Raw genomic sequence first — 24,354 nt, 5'->3', positions numbered from 1 at the left:
CACTAGTCGGTACGGTGATCGAGGCCGGAAAAACAAAAGCCGGTTCCGGTTTATCAACTCCTTGTCTTGGTCAGACCAGTGTACAATAAAATTCTATCATGTCAGCTAGATATTGGTCTTACCCGATTGATTAAGGATGGAAACAACTTCATAGACTAAAACCTAAACATCAGTATATCACCGATCCTACGACATTCTATATTGGTTTAGTGCTACAGACAACCCATTTCGTCCAATCATTTTTTTGGATCTTTGTCATTCAAATAAACCATCCTTGTACATTCGAAGGTCAAACAGGTGGTATAAATGCACGTATCTAGTTGAGGTTAAATTTAAAAATGTTGGTTCTAAACTTTTTAGTGTTGTCAGTCCTTGTTTGGATGGGAGTTGCGGACGAGTGAGTCAAACAAAATATTTGCTTTTCTGCGATGTCACTGCTATGGGATTGTGGGACCACATTGCTCATTGAAAATTGAACTTTAGCACTGTAAGGAAAATGGTTGTTGTTCCACTGGAATACGACAACAAAGCAGTAGGTGCGGTACCAGTCCATTACCCGATTTTGCTTCAGGACATGCACGTAGCCACGGTGCAAGTGGGCACTCCCCCGCAAAAATTCTACGTAGTTTTGGATACCGGTTCACCACAGAGGTGGCTGCTGTCAGCTAGCTCAAATGATCCTAACATTAAATCGCGGAAAAGGAAGTACAAGTCGAAGACAAGGAAACCCACAGAAACGACAGTTAGCGTCACATATATGAGCATGAAAATTTTTGGACAGCTTGTTGAGGATAAGCTGACTGTGAGTAATACCAATTGAATCCTTTGTTCACAATGCATTTAGATAGCTGGATATACCATGGATAACTTCAAGTTTCTGGAGGTAACTGAGATGTCTCCAGCTCTTGAGAAGGATGAAAAGTTTGATGGTGTTTTCGGACTGGTTTTGGATATGACATCTTTGGTGTTTCATCCTACGCTACTTGGACTGATGCAACAGTGGGGCCTGATTGAAGAGTACTCTGTATCATTCCGATTCTGTGGGTACGTACTTATGAGCCATATAATTCATAAAATACTGAGCATATAATACAAATTTTCACGCCGAATGACACCATATTTGTGCATTTTGATCACGTAGTTTTTAATAATCTTGTCCTTATTGTGATACGCTTCGCATATACTAACTATTCACCATCTGAATTCAGGTTAACATGCAGTTGGGATGCATGAATACCTTGTACACCGTTTCACAGTTGGCGGTCTAAGTCCTGATATAGGCCTCTGCACATTTTACATTTGTGCCCTGTCTACTTCCCGAGTCTAACACCAAATATGATCCCCTTGGGAGTGAACTTTCATTGTTTTATCATCATAAAACATCGCCATTTTTATCACCCTGTTAGACTACACTGCAACTGGTCTCAGCACAACACATTTTGCTAAAGAACTGACCATACCACTGAGAAGTATCAAGAACATCATATTTCATTCTACAGAGATTCATAAACTGTTTTAGATTTTGTCACTTACCAGTTCTGAGTCTTTTGTGGCAATGTTGTGTGGAATTAACCCAAGAAAGCCGGTTCATATCTTTTATTTATATTTTACAAAAAACGCTGAATGGCAGGGTAGCTGACAATTAGAAGCTGATTTCTATATGTGCCCACCCCAAAAAATTAAGCGAATCGGTGCGACAAACGGTAGGCCAACTGACGTCAAATTTATCCTCTCGCTTGAGTTCTGAATAAAAGTTCAACCCTCCGTCAAAGCAGTGGAACAGATAGTAGGCAATTTAGGTGGTGCAATCGAACTGCAAACCGCATGGATGAATTCTTCTTCTGTTACAAGTTGAAAAATATTTTGCAATTTGTCACGAAGCGAAGTGTAGGTAATTACAAAAAGTCTAATAGTTATCACAGGATGCACAAAACCCGCTACTCAAGTCGGTTAATCTGTATAAATATTACCACATAATTTAGTTAATCAAGATAATTCACACGAATCTTCACGGGAACGAAATGTACAAAGTTCATTTGGAAAGGAGGCAACTTTCACACTCGAACACGATCAAAGCTGAATAAGATCCATGTGCCAGTTTTTCACAACATTCACGACCAATATTAGTCTTATTCATGGATCTGCGCATACGCGGACTGAAACACAGGACCGAGGCTTGGGTTCATGCTTCCCGGGTCAGGTTTCTTCTTGTCATTCAGTGGCTTCTCTTCCCATGAAAGGCACATGTGAAAAGGGGTGTACTACTGCTACTGGAGTTCTCAGCGTTGGGCAGTAATCCTGTCAGTGCGAGGACTCAGCTAAAAAGGCGTCGAAATGTGCTTTGAACTGGGTATCAGATGAGGCGTGAAGAAGTGTCGGTAGAAGTTTATTCCTCGCATCAGCTACCCGAAATGAGAAAAACTGTTGCCTAGTAAATGTGTGCAATTTGAGCTTGAAAATTTTCTTAACTTGTCGCCGCCGTATGTTAGTTGGGTCAACGGTTAAAAACCTCTCGGCCAAACCTTGTTCAAAATGGGCATAAATAAGTATTAGGTATCCTCGGAACCAACGATACTCTAGGGGGAATAGACTAAGCATCACGAGACGCGTTTCATTATCAACGGATTTAAGGCTGGCAACGATTTTTGTAGCGGCTTGCTGGACATGCTCAATGACGGTCACGCCCTTCTTTCCTCCTGAGTGGACAACTTGGTTGGTGTATTCAAGAAGCGGTCTGTCGTAGGGCTGTAGGATGTCTGGAATCCCATGCGAGTAACACGGGGAACGTGCGCTAAGTTATTCCGTAGAACGACGAATGACTTTTGAGCCGATTTTCCATGGTGCAGTTTGGAGGATATGTTTGAATAGAACCAAGTGTCTAGATCCTTTTTGGTATCTATCCTCGTAACGTCTTCTGGGCCATTCTCCCCATGCACGACAGAGACGTTCGATGAATCTCCTCCCATTGACATATGGACGCACTCTTCGTCATTCAGGGGAAGGTGCCAGTCCAACGACCAATGCTTTGCAGCGTCTACATCCATTCCGAGGGCACTGACATTTGAACTTTAGGATTTCAAGTCGTCCGCAAAAAGTAGACATGGATTTGCAAGAACATCTGGAAGACCGTTAAGTTAGCCTTCGATATTTTAAACTAGCCAGTGCACTCTCCTACATTCAGTGAGGTTTGGCGCAATAATAATCAAGTATGTATTGCCCACATGAGTCACAATCACCAGAACTTCCATAAATCTTACCAAAATACTCTCAGCGACAATCATCCGACAGACAGCGTTTGGTGCATATCGTAAGAAGGTCTACACCCAACTGCTCAATGACGATGTCACCTGGACTGATAACGAAACGTTATCAACCGTATTGTCAAGCTCACCGTGTAGACCAATGGCCACCACCGCCATTGAACGCACTGGACTAACAACATTTTGTTATATTTCCTGATCGATACCTGTATGTCTGTGAAAAGATCGTCTGAGCGGCTTCCCTTTACCCGAAGCTATCATGCTAGGTGATTGCACTCTAGCAGCTATTTGTTCTTCCCAACACATCGTAATCTGCTATAGTGAATGTGTGGAGGATTCAAAAAACGACATTGTTGGAAATTAGCATCGATATAGCTGGCTAAACGCAAACTTGTAGCCACGAAGAGTAGTGACCCCCAGTCTTCGGAGCCAGGATGACTCACCTAAGCGAAACACTAGATGGCAGATTTCACTTACCTCTACTAAACATTCTGTCATTATGAAAATTGGTGCAACATGGTGAGGTTACACGATGAAGTGTCTTACGCCGAACGAGTGCTGATTTACCAGACCGTTAGGCCAAGGGATCTAAAAAGACCCCGAGAATCTACCCTCAAAATTCCGGCGCAGACAACGTCGTCCAGTGGAATAAAGTGTTCAACACTGCCTCAAGGCTCCAGATACTTCTGTACACGGTGTAAACCAACGAAACCTAAGGTCTAAGTTCACCATAGCCGATTGTAGTCAAGTTGGTATTTTATACACTAATGGTAAAAAAGAACACTGGGCTACATATTTGCATGATTCTATCAGTAAAACAGCCAGTGAACTTTTGTAATTACTTGAAGACGCATACAGTAGTTCTGGAAATGCCATCATCCAAAAGTCCAGTGCAGCCAAAAGCGATAACTCTGTTTTCCCGGTTGTCATAGAGTAGGCAGCTCTTTTCAGCACCACCTAGTTCTGGGTATAAACCAACCAACGAAATGAACCATTTGCAAAGTAGATTTCGATCGGAAGATCACACGCAAATTTGCTGCTGCACAGGTCAATTGAGTATCTGATGTGCGATATCATTTAAGCCACATGGTCGTTAAATCATCTTTTCTCAGAAGACTTTACTCGCCTCCTGATTTTTACTGACAATGGGGTCTCCTCATTGTGCAGACTCTCTATCCGCCCTGGATGAACGTATTGTCTGCTAGTTTCCAGCGTGTCCTCCGAATAAATCCCGTTTCACCTATTGATTGAACATCTTTTGGCTTAGGAAAATAAAGCCCCAAAATGGATATAGCCACTCAATATGGTGTTTCGCCTTTTAGATGATAGACAAGGGCTATGGCCTGGGAGGCTTATGTTAGTTAAAACCCCAGTGAGATTATTGAGACAGCCTGGAGATAACTTAAAGAACACTACCGTCGTTTTTGATGTTGTCGACTGTGGGCAACACAACGATACAAAAGCATTGAGTCAACCAGGTAGGCTCGTGCTCCCCTTGTCTGCCTGACAAGTGCTTAGTCGTCAAACCATCATACGATGCCTGAACCGTACGAAGAGACTATGTATAGAATAAAGCTTTTGGAGATGTTGACAGCTAATTTTCAACAGGAAGTTGTTTGTGAGTGTGGAGCATGCAATTTTTCAAAAAAAAACCTGCAAAAGTATCACTTCCCTGAAAATTACTTCTATGCCTTGTAATCTGTTCGAACTTCTACATGGTGTAGCCTTTGCCCCAATTAAAGGTACATCAAGTTAAGTCTCCACTTAAAACTCTATCCATTTACAAATGAGTGTTTAGCATCTCCAAAAACTTTCTTTTATTCACTCATACTCAGTACAAAAAGAACAGTAACAGAGACAAAGCAACCTAGCTGCATTGTTGTGCTTCTAAATGTTGCTTTCACTAAACTGCTGTTGAAAGTTCGAAGAAAAAGGATGAAGAGTAAGCTGAATTCCTTGATTTTATGGACACCCATTCGGTCTCATTTTCACACAACTATCATCAAACTTTGGCCGAATTGCTTCCACCTGAGCAACGTAACTATACCTACCTCATGCACTGCTATAGCTGCCATCCTGTAGTCTAGGCTCAAAACCATGGAGCATGTACTTACAGCAAAGTTATATTCTCATAAAGCAAACTACTCACAAGGTTGCTGAAAACTCTTCGACAGCCCACGACCGGTTTCGCCCTTCTTGGGGCTCATCAGGTAGGCGCAGTCCCCGAGTTTCCGTCAACCTTATGTTCTACCTGAACCCAAATTGGACTGTTTTCGAGTAATACACTCATATGTCGAAGAGTTTTCAGCAACCTTGTGAGTAGTTTTCTTTACGAAAATATACTGCACTATCTCGAATATCGTGCCAACTGAATCATGAGGCGGCTTGTGTGCAGCACATTCAGTTGTAAAATGTCATAAACGAGAAATTCAGTTGAGTCTCTCGTGAAAACCACATTGGTTTGCAAATGAGTGTATTTCTCGGAAGTTATATTCTCTTTTTTTATCCATTTTGCCTAAATCGATTCATTCCCGTCGAGAGCGAACTTAGTGCGCTTATTTGTAGTTGGATGGGAATCGTTTTCGACAATTAAAACCTTCGCATTCAGGAAAAGGTTGTCCATTAACTTCTGATTATTTAAATTCCAGGTATAGGAATTACGATTTCAAGAGCAAGTATAATAATGTCAAAACCAAGAAAGTCGATCTCCCTGATGTTACACTTTTCGAGCATGAATTTCAAATTTTTCCCTTTGAATGCTAAACAGGCATCGCAGCTGATCCATATCAGGGAAGCTAATGGGACCAGAAAACATTGAAAACAGCGTAATCAAAACTGTCGGACAACATTACATAGGCGTAGCTGAATATTACTCATGCGTCGATGGTTTGCCAAGTGGCTACCCAGAAGATACGTACTCGCTTGGTTATAGATGACGTATTGATCACAGAGTAAAAGTGCAGACGGTTCGACTATTGAATAAGCAGATTGTTTACCTATATTCCCGAAGGCATTGAGCGCATGCCTACATGGGTAGACAGCGTCTACGCCTTGGCGTAGCACTCATCAACGGTCAAATGGCCCGAGTGGAGTTGATTTGGACTGGGTGTTCATGTGATATTTCAGAAAACTGATAAAGTATTGCAATACCCCATCACAAGCACACTGAACACAGCCAATCACTGTGGCGCACACGACTCATTTCGCTTTGGTTTTCGTTAAAACATTGGCATTGGACGCCTAAAACCAAATTTGTGGGTACAGAAAAACGTGGGTTTTATGTTCGTTTTATGTTGATAAAAACAAGTTCAAAAAGAAAATTCAGATAGCCACGCTCCCCACATCCATTTTAGTCCCAGTTAATGCATCGAACACAACATTTTCCATCTTTTCTGGAAGTCGCCAGCCAACTCAACTAGGACCAAAAAATCGATAAAGCCTCTTGTCTCTCCTACTGACTATTTGAAGGTCACAGGTAGCTCAGACCCATTCAGTTTATCCCGTTCGTCTCAGCCACGAGCAGAGCTTGGCCTGGTTTCTTTTCAACAGCGGCTTGATGATCGTGATACGACAGGAGTGCACTAATGATTCCCACTGACTTCGAGCACGTTCGTCTCCAGTGCCGCATCGAGAGCCTTAGTCACACTTAGTGACACTTGTGCGACATCACGGTCAGACCACCGGGCCACAGGGACCAGTTCATGTCGCTCTCGCTGACTCCGTGATCGGCCGACATCTTGTCGAAGCGTGGTGTGCCACCCATAGCCCGAAGCCAACTGGACGAAGCGTAGCCTGAAATGGCGTAAATTTGGTAAAAATCATGAAAAATTAAGTTATCAGCTCTTGGTTGTATGCAAGATACAAAGATCTAACCCATACCTCGTGACTCTGAAAAAACTCACGAGCTTGGTGTTACGCCGCCGCTCACGAAGATCCGATAAGCGGACTAGTGCAACTTATTGGACCACTGACGGTAAGTACGAATTTATAGAATAACCGTCCTTGTTTAGGTTTCTAGGGCCAGGAAGGCACTTCAGTCAGATGGCAACATCCATTGTATAGTAAACACACGCTCGGATGGTTCAATAGTTTCTGATCATATTGTCATCAGAAACCTTTTAATACCTCTGTACCTAGGCGCTGGCAACTTTTTCTGAACTTAAATAAGACGCCTGATCATATGCAGAGGGCCAGGAGGCACTTCAGTCAGATGGCAACACACGCTCGGATGGTTCAATAGTTTCTGATCATATTGTCATCAGAAACCTTTTAATACCTCTGTACCTAGGCGCTGGCAACTTTTTCTGAACTTAAATAAGACGCCTGATCATATGCAGTCAAGCAGCAAAAATCAACACAACTTGCTTAAACAGACAACGTGTTTGCGCAAAGAAAATGATGTAACTATCAATTACGATTTACAAAGGAACATCAGTCTGTACTCGCTAATGTGACGGGTACATGCACTCGTGACATGCTCTGTAAGTTCAATGTAGAAAAAAATGTAAGACTGATTTATACTTAAAGGACAAATTTAGCAAGTAGTGTTTTAAAGTGCATAAAGCTTGGAATAATTTCTTGTGCGGTAGGTGAGACCAAACAAACTATGTTCTCCTCAAAGCTCATCCTACTAGACCGTCAGTTTTTTTTCGACAGCGAAGCAACATGCAAAACATTTCGGTATACAATTATATGTAGTTCAACGTAAGGATTTCACAAAGTTCACAGAATAAACGGTCAACCAGAATTGAATGAGTGTCGTGGGGATATACGAACACCACATAAGCCAGCAAAAACGGCAGTTGTATACTCGAACCAAACCTGGACTCAAGTTGCGTCTATCGAAATACGTTGCTTCCCGTTGACCACCTGCAGTTGCATCCTTTTGAGATTTCTCTTTCCGAAAGTAAATTATTCACGAAAGTTTGTTGTACACGTCCCTCCTACGCGCTTATGGATGCAGAGCCGCGCCTCTACATAACCAAGAGGATTCTCTATGCGTGGGCCTGGGCATGAGGTTGGTGGATATACTGCATATCAAAGTCACTATTTTTACGCCGAAATAAGCAATTTCGTGAGCATGTAATGGGGCAATCATTTACACCATTTTTATGATTTGATCATCGATAAATGGCTTGCACCCTTCATCGTTGTGTATCCTCTTGATGGACCAGCGTATAGCGTTTGAAAGACGGCTTTAAGTATATCTAACATTTTCCTCATTACTCCAAACTTGCAATAAATAGTAGAACTATAATCCGAATATTAAATGTCACGGATATTTGTCTGAATAGATGTTGCTTTCCTACATGATTCTTCATGTATATACGTATGTACTATATATATATATATATATATATATATATATATATATTCTTATTGAAAATATACTGCGATATCTCGAATATCGTGCCAACTGAATAATGAGGGGGCCTGTGTGTAGCCCATTCAGTTGTAGAATATCATAAACGAGAGCTTCAGCTGTGTCTCGTGACAACCAAATTAAGTTGTAAGTGAGTGTGTTTCTCGAGAATAAATTTGTAGTTACCCATCTTTCTCTGAACCAAGCGTATATGAAATTACTACATAAAAACTTCAAACAGTGACGCGCTTCTTCCTCCTGTAGATGCCGCAAACCGATCGGCTTCCTCCCCAGGTCTTTGCACGAATTTATGATGTTTCTTCCCATTCAATTAAATTATGATTGATAACATTAAAACCTTCAGAGGCAGTTGGTGACGACAGGACAGTTAGCATACTCAAAGCCACACCAAATTACCTCCTGACTATGTGAACGTCCATAGCCATGTGAATTTGATGACTTCTTTCTCAACTTTCTGGTTGAGAACTACGCTGATAAACAAGAGTCCCTTAAAATCCCACCCAAAACTCATTGACCATATACTTGTATGTCCTAGTACCAGATGGATGAGCTTCATTAAAAACTCCTCTTATCGTGCCGGTCACTGTCGTTTGAATATTTTGTTACTGAACTGACAGTTGGAAGGATTGCTTTAGCAAGCATAAACAGAGCGGCATCTCATCCGTAGCGTCAATGCTAACCAGTAATACCCGAATGGAAGCACACTCACATTCAGGCTTCCCCGGGAATTCAACGGAGACCAAGTTTTCATACTCAGTATCTCAGTGCGCTCATTGGAAGCATGCGCTTTCGACTAACATACACTACAATTAGTGTTGTAATAAGATACCTATTCGGTAGTTAAGTAATCCACTTTCCAGTTTTGCGATATGCGCGTCGCAGATTGATCCAACAAACAAGTGTCTACTTGTTTTGCTGTCTAGGTTAGCCGCCTAAATTTATCACTTTCTGCACTCATGTAAACGTCCTGCCTACAGTCCGTTCGGTTATTGAAGACCATCACGGTGGTTTGCTTGTCAAGACTGCGACTGTTATGTCTGCTGATTCACCTCTCTGAGGCATCTGCTGCTGACCCGCTCCAGGGCCTAGTTGTCGAAAAAAACTCACAGAAGGGAACACAACAATCATACTCCGAACAAGCGAGTGCGGAAAGTACAACGGTCTCAAGCTATTTATTAAAAGGACACTGTCTGAGCTTGGTCCAATGCTGACGCACACGGTCTGGCTCTGGCACGAGGCTGCGACACGCTGTATATTGCGGGGTCGTTGTCCGACCTTGATCAACGCTGACCAACGCTGTCTGGGTTCGGTACAAGGTTGTGACGTGCTGCATATTGCGGAGGCGTTGTCTGTCCTTGATCAACGCTGCCTCGCGCTGTCTGGGTTTGATGCAAGGCTGTGACGCACTGCATATTGAGGGGGCGTTGTCCATCTGGTTAACATCTAGCGGAGCTGAGAGTCTCGGCAGATTTCGGGCATTCAGTGGCTGCTTTCAGGAAGCTGACCTTCCTGATAGCGACCATCAGGTTGTTCAACGCGGCAGTCGCTGCTGCACTTGAATTCATTATTCTGGCGCTTGAAGTTACGATTTATGCAGTGAAGTTTGAAATAATGTTGGTATAGTATATGAGCCATGCTTAATCAACAAAGCGGTCAATAGGTTATTACTTTCACCTAACCTCACGCCTTTCGGAGTATCAGTGCTGCCTTAGCATGATTATATTTCCAATGTATTTTTCGTCGACGCCGAGATCTAATAATAGAACATGTAAATAGCATACTGAACGTGAATTTTAACTATCTTTATCCATAGCATCTTGGTCCAGCTACTCATGAGAATCTGCTGCCAACCAACTTCTTAACTGAGTCGATTCACCGTAACGCTTGAGGTTGTTTCAGTCCCTTTTTCACGTACAATATCCCATGTATAATCCATTTTGTGCACCTCCTTCAAACAGAAAGCAGTCTACAACTGGCGCAACAATTTTCGAGAGAGGAGACGCAGTCTTTGGGGATGTCCCGAACGAGTACCACTATGGTCATGTGGTTTATCTGGCGACTACTCCTTCGCGGTTGCCCACAGTTTCGGTTACTCTGTACGTGAAATTTCCCATATTTTTAGCTGGAAAATAATTTTACCATATTCGGGTGGTGTTAGCGGAAACAGGATAGAATTTATAGGCTGATGGATGTTTTGTTAATTTCTTTTTTTTTCTGATGAGCATGCGCTTACCTAGCACTGTGCTCTTGGTAATGTAATACACCATAAATGAGAGATTCTGTTAGGATTAGGTTGAGTCTCCAGTTAACAAAAAATTAATTAAATGTGTTATATCGAAAGGCCACCACACCACAACCTGTAGCTTTTTTTCTGTGGCATGTTAAATTCAGCTTCACCCAAACACCAGATTCCAGACAAAAAAGCTTGTATTGAATGGATCTCAGAGAACTGTCCCTGCTAGGCCCGAAAATCATCCAACCCGGCGACATATCAGAGGTCAAACAGTATTAGTATGCCGACTATCGTGGTAGGTGCTGAGAACGCCCCAAAAGTATTGCAGCGAATTCAAGCAACAAACCTTCAGAACTTGACTGTGGGATAAATAATCAAGGATCGACCTGGTGCAGCAGTCTTCAATGATGTAGGACCATCACTTTGAAAAAATCTCCGTCACCACCTGCTGCTATTCAGTCGGGTTCTCGTACTTCAGTGAAGCTCTGGATGGTCAATCTGGTATCGAAAACAGACATAGAGATAAACTAACAGAATTGTACTGTTGTTATTTGACGGTAAGCAACGGGCACAATCTACTCCAGATATAATTTCCAATTTGACCTCTACTTTCGAAATGATTTGCATACCTTTAATGCGAAAAGTATGTGTTCAAAATTTTGATCCCCTCCGAAAATGTTTGCCGGTCCATTTATTTGGACTCCACCGTGACAAGAGAAGTCAGTGGAAGCGTGATTATGGGACGAGTAATAGCCACAAGCATGCATCACCTATGACGTCAGAAGCATACATAAACAGGACTGATGGGCTTTGCGTACAACACAACAGTAGAAGCAGTCTATCTACGCCTGCGAAACTTGACCTTCCTCCGATTGGAAGGAATCAGGTGGATTCAAATGTTCTGTCGCCTGCGCCCTTGAAGTAGTGTATGTGCCAGCTAGCTGTTCCGTGTTCGCAATGTACTTGTGTGTCAACAGGGGCTTGGTGACGAATCAGAATGAAAAAAGCAGCAAGTGAAGCTCACCAGATTGAGCTGTAGTGGCCTGTGCTTCGCAAGCCCAACTGTCATAAACTGGAGAGAGCACTGTTTGCAAGTCTGAACTGACGTTAGCGAAAGGCTATTGAGTGCAAGTCACGACCTAGCAACGTAAAACGAAGGCAACCATCGTCACACTGGAGGCTTTGGACGAGGTTAGAAACCTTACGGAACAGGGCACGTAACCGGTCCAAGTAACAAGCCTATTCTTTTCCCCCAGTCAAACAACCCTGCTAAGGTTGTTTGTCTTTACACGGTAAGTTCATTTTGAGCTGGGTTCGCAAAAGATATTAAGTCAGCCCCACGGATGTTATCTCGTTGCTGTTCCAGAATATAGGTGTCTTGCTATTTCATGGGACCATAGGGCTGTGTGAACTAGGTTCTCGCGTCTATCATTTTCACTCTTCAGTGAGGAATAATTTCTTATGGCTGTGTGAAAGTCAAGCACTAGTATTTACTACTGACATTTCTGCCGATGCTGCTATCCACGGTGACGGTCATGATGAACATACAATTTCATTTCATTTTACAAGATAAGCACATTTTATTCGCCATTCAATTTTATGAAATGAGAGTAAGTTTATTTTATTACTGATTGAGTTCCTATCTGTCCGGTCATTCAAAGCATTCGTCACTGCAGTCGCCACTCTTGTTACACAACTAGCGTTCCCCACAGGACTGTGCGATCATCCCCGTTAGAACAGCATTCGCCATAACGGTAACTTAACCTTCGGTTGTTTGTTGGATTCCACAGAAGAAGTGCCTACCTCAGACTATACCTTACTGTACCGGCTGTACTCAAGCCAAATACCAAGGCTGCCCTGTCGAGTTGTAATTATTGTCATTCATCAGTCACTATGCCACGTCGTTCGTCACAGATTTGGTTGAGGCAAAACATAAAGTTTATATTATTTGGAGATGAAATTAATTAGTAAACACCGATATTACTTATTTCTTTTGAAATAAGTGGGCATGTTGCATTGCTTGTTGCGGTAGCTCTCAGTATATTATCTTCCTTCGGCTTTATGCTTTGGATTTCAGCGACTGTTGTCTTTGCGAACTCTTATTGGGGATTTTGCTAAGCGATGCTAGGCACCTGAGTCAAATAGCCTCATCTGTGTATGTTCGATTAACGGCACTTAACAATGAAGGTGATGATGGGTAGGAGCTATGATCAGAGAGCCATGGATTTGAGATTTTAAATTGTACGACCCAGCCAAAATATGCACCTTTTTTGCCTAAACTTTGGGTCAAATAAGTATTTTTTATTTTCCGTAAAAAAATCTTGACTCATTTTCTCGGCACGGTAGCCAAGGCTTGCTTTTGTTCCGATACGAACTCGGCCGATTTAGCGTTTCGAAATGTCTGAAGTTCGCTGAAACTGACGGGCAACGCAGTCAAGGCGACTGTACCGGCAGTCTTAACCGAAGGCTTCGATGCTTGACTACTCCGATCTGAAGACCCAGATAATCCCCAAACAGTTGATCACCAGTGCCTTCGTAGCACAGCAGGAGGTGAATGGCTGAGTGTGGGCACAACGAATTGGTACGTAAGTGAGCACTTGTTAACGGAGCAGGGCCACTAGCACAGCGAATCGAAATTATCAGATTTAGCTGGTTAGAAAGTAAACTTACTACACCTGCCGCACCCTTGTCTATCAAAGAAGGGATTACATCTGCTCTGAAGTGACGAAAGTGAGTACAGACCATGACATAGATATGCGAAGTAAAAGTGTCTACAACCGAACTGGCTGCTGTGCAATTTATGCGCCTCCATGGATGATGTTCACACGACTCGTGCGAAATTAGTAACCCTACAATGCGTTCGCACCATCACTTACTAGCTTAGCTGCCAAGCCAGAGGTTTACTGCCGCTGTATGCTGGGTTCATGTTGGGTGAAGTAAGCAAAGAATGATGCCCTACACCGGTGCAATTGTTTGTCACGCTACTGTCTTGCTTATACTTCCTATGAGCTCTCCACTGTGTACTACTGGTGTGTTGCCGTCAGTGTTGATATGACGATCATGATGTGGATGGCTACGGCACAAGATTCAGAACTTTATTTTGAGCATGAGGGCACAGCCAGGTCGATAAATATTAGTCTGAAATAGTCGTCATGTGTCATAGGTACTCATGTTAATTTGATGAAGCCTGATTATGAGTGGTGCCACATAGATAGACAGGTAGAAAATCTAGCTAAATGAATACTAAGTCGAAAGTTGACCAAGTCGTCAGTTATAAGTTAAAGTTTCAGCTGCACTTGTCTTGTTCTTCGGCGCCGAGGTCCGTACAGAAATCAATAACGGTTGATCTTGTTGAGATCAATTAGGTAGGTTGGAATGGACGATAGTTGCGCTTTCCCTATTCGATCCGTTTGAAGTAGATAGGACTCGGAAATAAAAGAGGAGAAATACATGGTTTATCATTTGGATGATTCAGGAGGAAAAGCTGGTTTTAGTTGGATAGTGAGATGCACACGAGAAGTACGCAGTTAGCCCAGCCCAGTATCATAGTGTCAACAAGTGAGATTGCTGTTTGTATATCTAGGTACCATCTTCGTAGTTGTAAGAAAATTACACGTTTATTGAAAGGTTCCACTTCACAATTCCCATCCAGTGTAGCAAAAGGTCCATAGCACAAAGTTAGAAGGAAAACTGTTGACTGCTGACTACTATCTGTGGGACTAAAAGGGTCATTCGACCATCGTTTTTAGAAGAGTTTGGTAACAATCGGTAGATCTAATCCTGGGCAACTTTCGGTTTTGGCAAAATCTTCATCAGGCCAGGTGACTAGGTAACCAGGTTGGTTGATATGTAAGGCGGAAGGAGAATTAATCAGCTAAGTCGAGCTAATTCTGTGTTAGGAGTCGGCCAAGGGATTTTGTGTGTTAGGGTGGGGAAACTTAAATGGATTTGGGTCCAGCTTGGGTCTAGTGCTTCTAATTTACGTGATGGCCCCTCCTGAATGTCGTTTGAACTTTTCATCTGTCTGCGTGGATGAGCCAGTGCTACAGTAGTTGTGTAAGGAAGAGTGAGAGAGAGTCGGGTTGGGATTTCCACCCTCTGGTTTTGCTAATGATTCCACGCACACTGACAAACAATCACGTGTCAATTCGCTCTCCATACGTTCGCCAGTTCTACACTCTCGATTCTATTCACGCTATGATGCTTGATAATTTCCACCGCCTCGGCTATCAGCCGCTGTGGTGGGAGTCTTGAAATTTCCACATTCTGTGCTGTATCTAACGCAAGTACCACCATCCCTGTCTTTGATCAGCACCTGGTATTCTTCCGCATTTCTTGGTGGTCTGTTTATCTTTCTTTTACACTCACTAATTCTGGTGTGTAATTCCCCGGCAGTTTGTCCTATGTAAACCTTAGCGAAATCGATGCAGTTGAATTTATACACGCAGTCCCTATATCTTTCAGCTGGCAAGAGATCTTTCAATCGCACTGAGCGTATGGTCCTCCCCTTCTGGGAAGCTACTCGAATGTTGGCTAAGTCCAGCAGTCTTCGAATGACCTCCGATGTTACTGCTTTGTACGGAATGACAGTGACAGTCCATTCCTATTATATCTGCTGATTCACCAATCTGTGGTATCTGCCCGTTCCAGTGCCTAGTTGCCGAGAAAAAACTTACAGAAGGGAACACAACAACCATATTCCGAGCAAGCGAGTGAGAAAAGTACGACGGTCTCAAGCTATTCATTGTAGGGATACTTTCTGAACCTAGTCTAATGCTGACACACACGGTCTAGCTTTGGTACAAGGCTGTGACGTGTTGCATATTGCGGGGCGTTGTCTGACCTTGATCAACGCTGGCTCCGCTGTCTGCGTTTGATACAAGGCTGTGATGCGCTGCTTGTTGGGCGCTGTTGTCTGTCTGGTCGACATCTAGCGGAGCTGAGAGTCTCGGTAGATTTCGGACATTCAGTCGTTGATTTCAGGAAGCTGACCTTCCTGATAATTCCTTACTGGGTCTAGACACCGGAGCCAATATCCTTCTTAATTGCCGCCTAATCAAACTCACTGAGTATCCAATTTCTTGAAATCTGTTGGCAGTTTTGATTTGAGCTGCTGTTCGGTCGATATCTTCTGTTACAACGCTCTGACTTGACTAAGCATCGATGAGACAATGCTGGTGCACACGGACCTTTGTGTGCTGATGAGTAGGTTAAGACGGTTCCTGTGTCTGTTGGTTTCTGGTGGACAGTGGTTTTTTAATTGTCCGCCACTCTTATATGTGATACAGTCCAGGAAGGGTAGTGTGCCCGGGGTGTACTTTATCCCTATGCTAAATTTGATGTGAGGATTTAATCTGTTGAGGTGGTCGTAGAAGCTGTTCAAGCTATCACGTTTGATTACACTAAATGTATCGTCAACGCAACGTTAAGCGACTTTCAACGGAAAATGATATCCGGCCGTTCGACCACATTTATGCATTTTAGGGGTGATAATTGAACAGTGATCTAAGCCAGCGTGGACAAAGACCTCTTAAGGCACCGATTTGCCTTCATGTTTAATGCCTACGCGTGTAACCTGTAGGGGTACAAAATTCGGAAATTTCACAATGGGAGAGAAGGATATTTTTACAATCATAGTTGTTCAAAATAAGGATTCGGGAGTTATCGGGGCACTAAAGTGAGGGGAAAATAAGATAGGATAGTTAGTAGCGAGGCTCATGAAGAAGCAATCAGTGGCATGAAGTTAAACAGGAAATGCAGCCGGGTCAAGAACATTCTTTTGAATAGCATCACTAATAACAATAATACCTAAGATTTTATTACGCTAGTAAGGCAGCCCAGGTATCATCGTAACCATGGATGGATGAGGTCGACGATACCAAGCATTCCTGTAGAAAGTAAGCACATGCGATCTGGTGCATATCTAGACACATAACGATCATTGCTTGGCTCTGTTAGTGAACGAGGAAGATTAGATTAAGGTAGCTAAGCCGAGAGGAGGTAAGTGGTCTTCTTTTGCGAGCGCCGTACTGTGAGGGGTTAGAGGGGAATTTAGCCATTGCTTGGCTCTGTTAGTGAGCGAGGAAGATTAGATTAAGGTAGCTAAGCTGAGATGAGGTAAGTGGTCTTCTTCTGCGAGTGTCGTACTGTGAGGGGTTAGAGGGGAATTTAGATGGAAGACTTGAAATGAGCGCCTCACTGACTATTTGGTACAGCCTTTTTGATACTACTGATGAATAGATGAAGCAGAACGCGTAGCCCACGTGTTAGTGATTGGGACTACTGATTCCAACCAGATTATAGCACTGATCAGGAGCTCTTTGCGTGGCATTCATGAGCACGAAGAAATGGCCACGTACTGCTAGGCGTATTGAAATGGTCACTCGTAAATTTCACTCTGGAAAGAAGCAGAGCTCATAAAAAGTTGTGTCAGTAGGGCGCACAAACCAATACCTACATAAGGCGGGTGTGGATAGTTGTGGAATCGAGGGAAATGGGAATCCTGTGACTGGTTAAGTGAGAGTGAAAAATTGTCACGAGAATGTATGATGCGAAAAATGTACACAAAGTATCCACCACTATCAGGAGCTAGTTATGAGTAGAATACCAGGGTTTTTTTAGGTGGTAAAACCAAGCAGAAGATGATCGTTACCTACAGGTGGTTATGTATAGAGTAGTCGAAAAAAAGTGAAAATGGAACACGTCGCTCCTGGTAGGTCCCGTCGCTCCCGGGACAGAGTTAATGCACTGGTCATTGTAGTAAGGATTACTGCAGTATGTAAGGCTTGATTTGGAAGTTGAAGACTGACAGGTCTTTTTTTCGAGGCAGAGGACTTTGTTACGTACTGAAAGCTTCAATGCTGCAACTCAGACGGGAGAGTTAGTTGAAGAAATGAAGAAACAGAAGGTATCTCTGGGCTGCTAGGCAGTTCAGGTATACGGTCAACTTGGTTATAATAAGATATAGGCTCCCTTTGTGCTAACCACCGAAGACTGCGGGTATTCACGGGACTAATCTAGAAATGCCATTGGCAATAGGGTAGACTATACAGTGACGATTTGGTCTTATGACAGATACATCATTATGCTTGATAGTTTTGACTGGATATGTGTAAGGCATCGAAGTATTGGTTTGTAGTAATTAGCGATCGGAGGTTCCAATATGGAAACAGGACTACGTTTATCGTTTCTGGTTGTCTGAACGGTGTTTTCCGTTTTCTGTGTTTGGGTTGCAGATGGCTAATTTCATTATCACGATTGGATGATGGATGTTAATGATGGGACGTGGAATGAATGTTTGATTCGGGAATAGACAGCGGATAAGCGGAGAGGCTTAGCGTCAAAGACATGCACAGCTAAATGTGGTAGGTAATTAGCACAGGTTGAATACTTTGCTCGTGGAGGCCAGTATTATTTATTGTATGGCAGTGGTGATTATGGTGTGGGTGCGTGGTAGGGATTAGCGACAGTACTACTGTTGTTATGTGAGGAATTAGGTGTGTTGATAATGTCGTCACTACAGACAAAGCATCCGGTTGTAAGTTGTATGGATGCGAAACCTAGATAATTTGCGCAAGGTGAAGTGAACCTTCTTATAAATGCACAAGATTGCACACTCGTGAGAGCACGAACGTCGCACTCTCAGTGCCTCTCAGTGTTGCTTGTCGAACGGTTCGGTGGATGTATGCACGTACAATTATGTCAATCACACTGGTTTACTCAGATGGTACCTTTTCCAGGACTTGTTACCCAAATGGGGATTGTTGGACCTAGAAGGATCTGGATTATTTGAGGGTGTGGTATAGTGAGGCCAGCGTGCCACGTGGCCTTTTTCAGGTTGAGTTTGTGTCGCCTAGTAGAATGACAAGACCGTCAGTCGCCTATACGACCAAAAGTAAAAGCTGGTGGCATAATCGATTTCTCTCAAACATCACAATGTGTTAAGAGTTTCTGTGTTGTGTGGAACAATTTTAATCAATTTTGTGATTCAGTTTTTGTCCTTCTGTTTCTGTGACTAGAAAGCATGGGAACCAGAAGCCCCATACTTAAGTTGGGTATTCATGTTCGAAAACCAAAATGAATTGAACTTTTAACCATTATTTCAATATTCCCAATTACTTGAGCATTTCCTGAGCTAATAGATAGAAATCTTGTTAATTCAAACGCTTAACTGCCTCGAACTTGCTCACTGAGTTTAAATTATGCCCTAATTATGAACGAGAGTGCCCCATTCTGAATGTCTTCGATAATAACATTTTCACGTTGAGGGTGTTGACTTCGAGGAAACCGCAGGTGAGGGTCCTCGAAAAGCACCTTAAAGGGGCCTTAGTTTTGTGCTTCACGGACAATATTTCTGTTCACATATTTAGTTATCTTAAGCTGAGTTTGCATATCTTACAATCAGTAGCCACAACTCACGTTTTTCTGTTCATTTCAGCATCCGGTTTGGAGACCTCGTGTTATGTAGGGACTGTCATGTGCTCATCGATACAGGCAGTTATTACATAATCGGCCCGAAAGACCTCATAAAGAAAATTCACCTTCAAATGACTTTTAGGGACGTCACTGAACGAGGAGTTTACGTAGAATGCCGACATATTTATACGTATCCAGAACTTGAGGTAATACTGGGTGGTACCACTTTCAGAATACCAGCGGCTAAATTAATAATGGAGGTGAGTTCCAACTGGATTGTGTATTGTAGTAAAAAGAGTAAGTTACATCCGATGACATGTGCACCAGTAATATGAGAATTGATAATAGTTGCTCAAGTACTATGTGTCTGTGAGATTCAGGGAGTGTGGTTTGGCAAATTAGTAATAACTGAGTGACATCCGGATGAGAAGTGGTAACAGCAAACTCAGGTAGACCCCAGCTGAGTTTCTCTTTAGCACAAACTTAACTTGTGAAAGGAGGCATTTTGCTCTTTCGTCCACCTTGGTGTTCAAATGGGACATGCAGTTGTGCCAGGAAGTAAGTGCTTTATTTTTGAGAAGTTTACGGTCCCGGAAATTCCACTACAGGCAACCCATTCTTTTCAGTAGTTTCTACGACTTCATACTTCGGTAATGACAGATAATACAGGATTACAAAAGCGGTTTCAACCGTAAATCTGTAGGTTTATATTAACATAACTCTCGCTAAGCCTTGGGTTCACTATTATTGGGGCTTACAATCACTGCATTTCCTTGGCCGCACTCGAACACCAGATATTCGACAGGCTATACTATTATGATGCCCCTAATCCACTAGTTTACGTTGAGAACCCCTTAGTTATCACGACTAAACAGTCGAACGTGTTCATAATTAGGTGATCAGGTTGATCTGCCTAACGTTTCGAACGACAACTCAGTAATTCATTTGGGTGCATCGATTGATTATTTTGCCAACCAAGACCTACTAACCAAACAGATCATCAGACTCTTTAAGCTTTAGAGACAATTTTGACTGATACAAAATGGATATGCAGAACCGTTTATAAGAAGGCACCTGGGGCGAATGACTGGCTTTGGCCTCTAAGTACCACATCCGCTGCGAAAACTCTAATGTACCTCTGCCTTCCTTAAAGAAGCCACATGTTCTCTGAAACTTGTCGTCTACTCATCGATTTTAAATGGGCCTTCAATGTATTTCTCGGAAGAGATCTGCAGCTTATCCCCCACCCTCAAAGATAGATTACCGGTTCGTTCACCTGCACTGAGTGAAATATATGCGTCGCGCGACTCGGTGCGTGTCCGAGAGAATTTGTGAGCATAGACCCAAGGGTATGACAACTGGACTGACCTGGCACATTACTATTGCGATCGCTTTTCATATGGTCGTTCATATGCATATATCTGTATTCACATGCCTGGCTGTCTGACAAGCTGACCTTGTTCACAAGGTTCAGTGATTGGATAGTTGTTGAGACAAATCCTTGCTCCTTCAGTCCTTACTCCAACCACCGCCCCACCTGGGGAACTATCGCCGAGCAAGGCGAGCTTCTAAAGGAGCTTACGCTTCCGTTTCTTTTCGTTACTTCTCAAAAGAAATGTTTTTTGAAATTCCCCATGAGAAAGTTTTTCCTTTTCAAATGCTGCTGTGTTTCGGCAGTAGTGTTCAAACCAGTTAGTCTTGTCTATGCGGTTGACTCTCGGTTGAACTGTTCGAATATTTTAGGTTGTTCGTGGAAGGGATCGAAAATGCCTATCAGGATTTATGCAAAAACCGACGTCTGAACATTCATGGATACTTGGAATGCCATTTTTGCACAATGTCTTGACAGTATTCCAACCAATGTATCAGAGAATTGGGTTTGCGAAGGTCAACTGCGACTCGCCTCCAATCCAGTCCACATCCGTGAATTCTTAAGACGCTGATGAAAAATAATGGCAATTTGCAGTGCTTTCTGTTTGGACAATAAATGTTGGAAACAAAATGTCTTTATCAGTGCGCGTTCGGGTGTTTAGTTTTAAGAGTAGTAACTTACTTCAAGGGGTAGTATCACGGTGAAAGGGCTTGGTTGCCTACCAATAAATTAGCCTCCGTAATGATGCGCTTTCAACTTAAGTTGAACCCATTAGGAAGCACTAATTGTGTTTCCTTAGGCCAGTAATCTCCAAGCATCAGTTTATCTTGTGAGTACTACCGCAGTTAGAAAGTTCAATCACAACACTGTTTGAAATGTACACGCTGAATGTTTTACCTATCCCATTGACGTGCGCTTTTGTGCTCAGCCAGCTTACGCCTAGTGAACAAACTACAATCAGTTATGGAATGCTGAATTCTATCTACACTGATTATCTTATGATTGGACTAATTCAGTCATTGTTGACCATTCAAGATCATTTTTCATAACTAAAATATTGAATGCGTCCCATTAATTGATCCGAATTTCTGGATAAATTTTCTTCAAAATCTACTGGGACCTCTTGTAAAACCACAAACTATGTGGCCATGGGTGCATCTGCTGTGTGGATCGCTGAACTAGTACGGGTTCGTTTATAATGCACTACTCATAAGTTTGCTGAAAATTCGTCGACAGCCCACGACAGCCCGACGAATTTTCAGCAACCTTATGAGTGGTGTATTACAAATATGCATGTGTCGCGATATCTCGAATATCGTAGCGACTGAAACATGAGGCGGCTTGGCGCAGCACATTCAGTTGTCTGGAAACATCACAAACGAGAGATTCAGCTGGGTTCCAGGTAAATATCTCGAGAAACCAAATTAGTTTGCCAAATTAGTTTGCAAATGAGTGTACTTCACCAGTACGGATTCATTTATAGCATATTCTGGTGTGATTTATGCCATCTTTAAAATTATTATTGCCGTAGAATATGTCACGTGTACCAAGATGGAGTATATTACACTAGCCGGTGGGATAATATCATCGGTCTAGTTGAAGAGCAGTTTTACTGTTTTAGTTGGTAAACCAAGCTTGATTTTTCGAATCAGGAAGAAACTCGGAGGTCGGTAATCTCGCGTATTCTGGATGATGTGATAATAAGGTCATCCCTGTATTCACCGAAGCGGTCGTCAGATTTAGAGTAAATGCGCTCATTCCACCCTCGAAATTCCAGAAAAAACGACCAGCGGAAATTGTACTGCGCGACGTGTTCTGGAGTTGAGGTGTGAATCTTTAGATCGCACTAACGCGACAGTTGTGCGAAGCTTCAAACTATAAGTACCCCTCATTCGGCTGTGAAAGAAGTTGAAACTCATCAAGGAAACTACTCACAAGGTTGCTGTAAACTCTTCAACAGCCCACGACCGGTTTTGCCCTTCTTGGGGTTCATCAGGAAGGCGCAGTCTCCGAGTTTCCGTCAACCGTATGTTCTACTTGAACCAAAACGGGACTGTTTTCGAGAAATGAGTGAATTTCTCGAAAGTGAAAACTCAATTTCTTTATTTCATTCCTTCATTTAGCCATATGTTGGAGTGGTTTGCGTAGATAACTTGGACGCTCTCGTTTGTTATCGTGAGAAGATGACAGTTCGCATGTTTGGCTAGCTTAGATCTACTGCAGTTCCCGCGCAATGCTCCTTGTGAAAAATAGTTGCAAACAATTTGAAGGATTTGTAGGATCCAGGACATGAACTGGTTTTCAGGGGTGATGAAATGTTTTGTTCAACATGACAGATTTTACCGTTGCCTCTACTACTTCTAGCTTTTGATGCTCGACTAGGCGAAAGATTTAGTGCGACGTGACTAGTGTATATGTATTTGGGCTACAGTGTATTAGGCGTAAATACGACCTCAAAGGTTGCTACGTCTAATTCTTCAATGATTGAGGAACAGAAATCAACCATACTCGTGCTGATTTTCCCTAACCCATGTTCGTGTTGTTTTCCAAATCGCCTTTGTATTGATCACCAACCTCAACTTTGGCATCCACAGGAGCTCCAACTTAGGATAGGCGTAACCTTGCCGCCTGCCTAGTAGAGACCTTTTGCCACTCAAAACAGGCTGCATATGTTTGGTACGCGCAAAATCAAAGTTTTAGATACGTGAAGTTTCTGCTGCCCTCCAGGGCATAACTCGTTACATGGTCGCTTACCACTCGCCCCATCAACTGTCCTCACGGCTCTCTCATCTATGCGGAACGAAAGGCGTCCAGGATTACAAGTGACTGTTTCGAATGATTCCCACTGAGTTGACCATCATAGCGTTCTACGTGCCCTGGCTCTCCTCGTTATATAGAGCTTTTGTATGTTCAGGCTGACTAGTGTGTGCATAGCTTTCGAAAGCAGCAAGGCGTATGGACAAGGTAAACTGATTTTGAAAGCACATGAGCACCACAAACCGATTAGTTGCACACTTCTACAAACTTCTTGAATAACTGGATCAAAATCGCGGGCTCGAACACGGTCAACTACGCATAAAATTAGGCTTTTCGATCATGCCATGGGGAATATTGGTATCATTATTAAGGCTGTACATGTGCAGTGAGAGTTCATCTTTCGCTAGTTAAGACGCAAAACAGCCATTTGCAACTCCCGGTCAACTACGTATAAAACTAGGCTTTTCGATCATGCCATGGGGAATACTGATATCATTATTAACACTGTATATGTGCAGTGACAGTTCATTTTTTGCTAGTTAAGACGCAAAACAGCCATTTGCAACTCGGCCGATTCAAAATACACGTTCTGATGTAATAAATCTCATCAAAATAGAACATGGGCCCCTTTCATCTGTCCAGCCGAAAAATGACTGTGCTAAAACAGTCAAGGCAAATCCAATCAGCAAGTGAGACGTTAGAATTTTCGACAAGTCCTGGAGACGGTCAAGTTACTTGTCAGGGCGCGCCCAGACAGAAGAAAAAGTACATGTGTAGAGAGTGACGCATCCCCAAGGTCACCATCGGTTCGACACGTCCGGAAAGTAGGTGAGTTGGCGGCCCCCACGAAACACGGCTCCCACCTAACATGGCTTAGCAACAGACGACCAGCGTAGTGGGCCTGAGAATGTTCACGACCGGAACACCACCATTG

The 24,354-nt window shown here is 42.9% G+C and overlaps 1 protein-coding gene across 1 annotated transcript; it reads left to right on the top strand.

The window, feature by feature from the left end:
• Positions 1–571: 571 nt before the first annotated feature.
• Positions 572–21,292, top strand: T265_13639 (hypothetical protein; the record flags this gene model as incomplete). The annotated part of the gene is made up of 5 exons (XM_009169830.1): positions 572–802; positions 845–1,044; positions 10,602–10,739; positions 19,314–19,551; positions 21,035–21,292. 5 exons carry the CDS (start codon positions 575–577, stop codon positions 21,224–21,226), a joined length of 996 nt encoding a protein of 331 aa, XP_009168094.1.
• Between the last annotated feature and the right edge of the window lie 3,062 nt (positions 21,293–24,354).

The sequence above is a fragment of the Opisthorchis viverrini genome (assembly GCF_000715545.1).
Source record: "Opisthorchis viverrini unplaced genomic scaffold opera_v5_90, whole genome shotgun sequence".
Classification (NCBI taxonomy): domain Eukaryota; kingdom Metazoa; phylum Platyhelminthes; class Trematoda; order Opisthorchiida; family Opisthorchiidae; genus Opisthorchis; species Opisthorchis viverrini.
The sequence above is the reverse complement of the archived record's forward strand: the minus strand, read 5'-3'. Positions and strand labels throughout refer to the sequence as shown.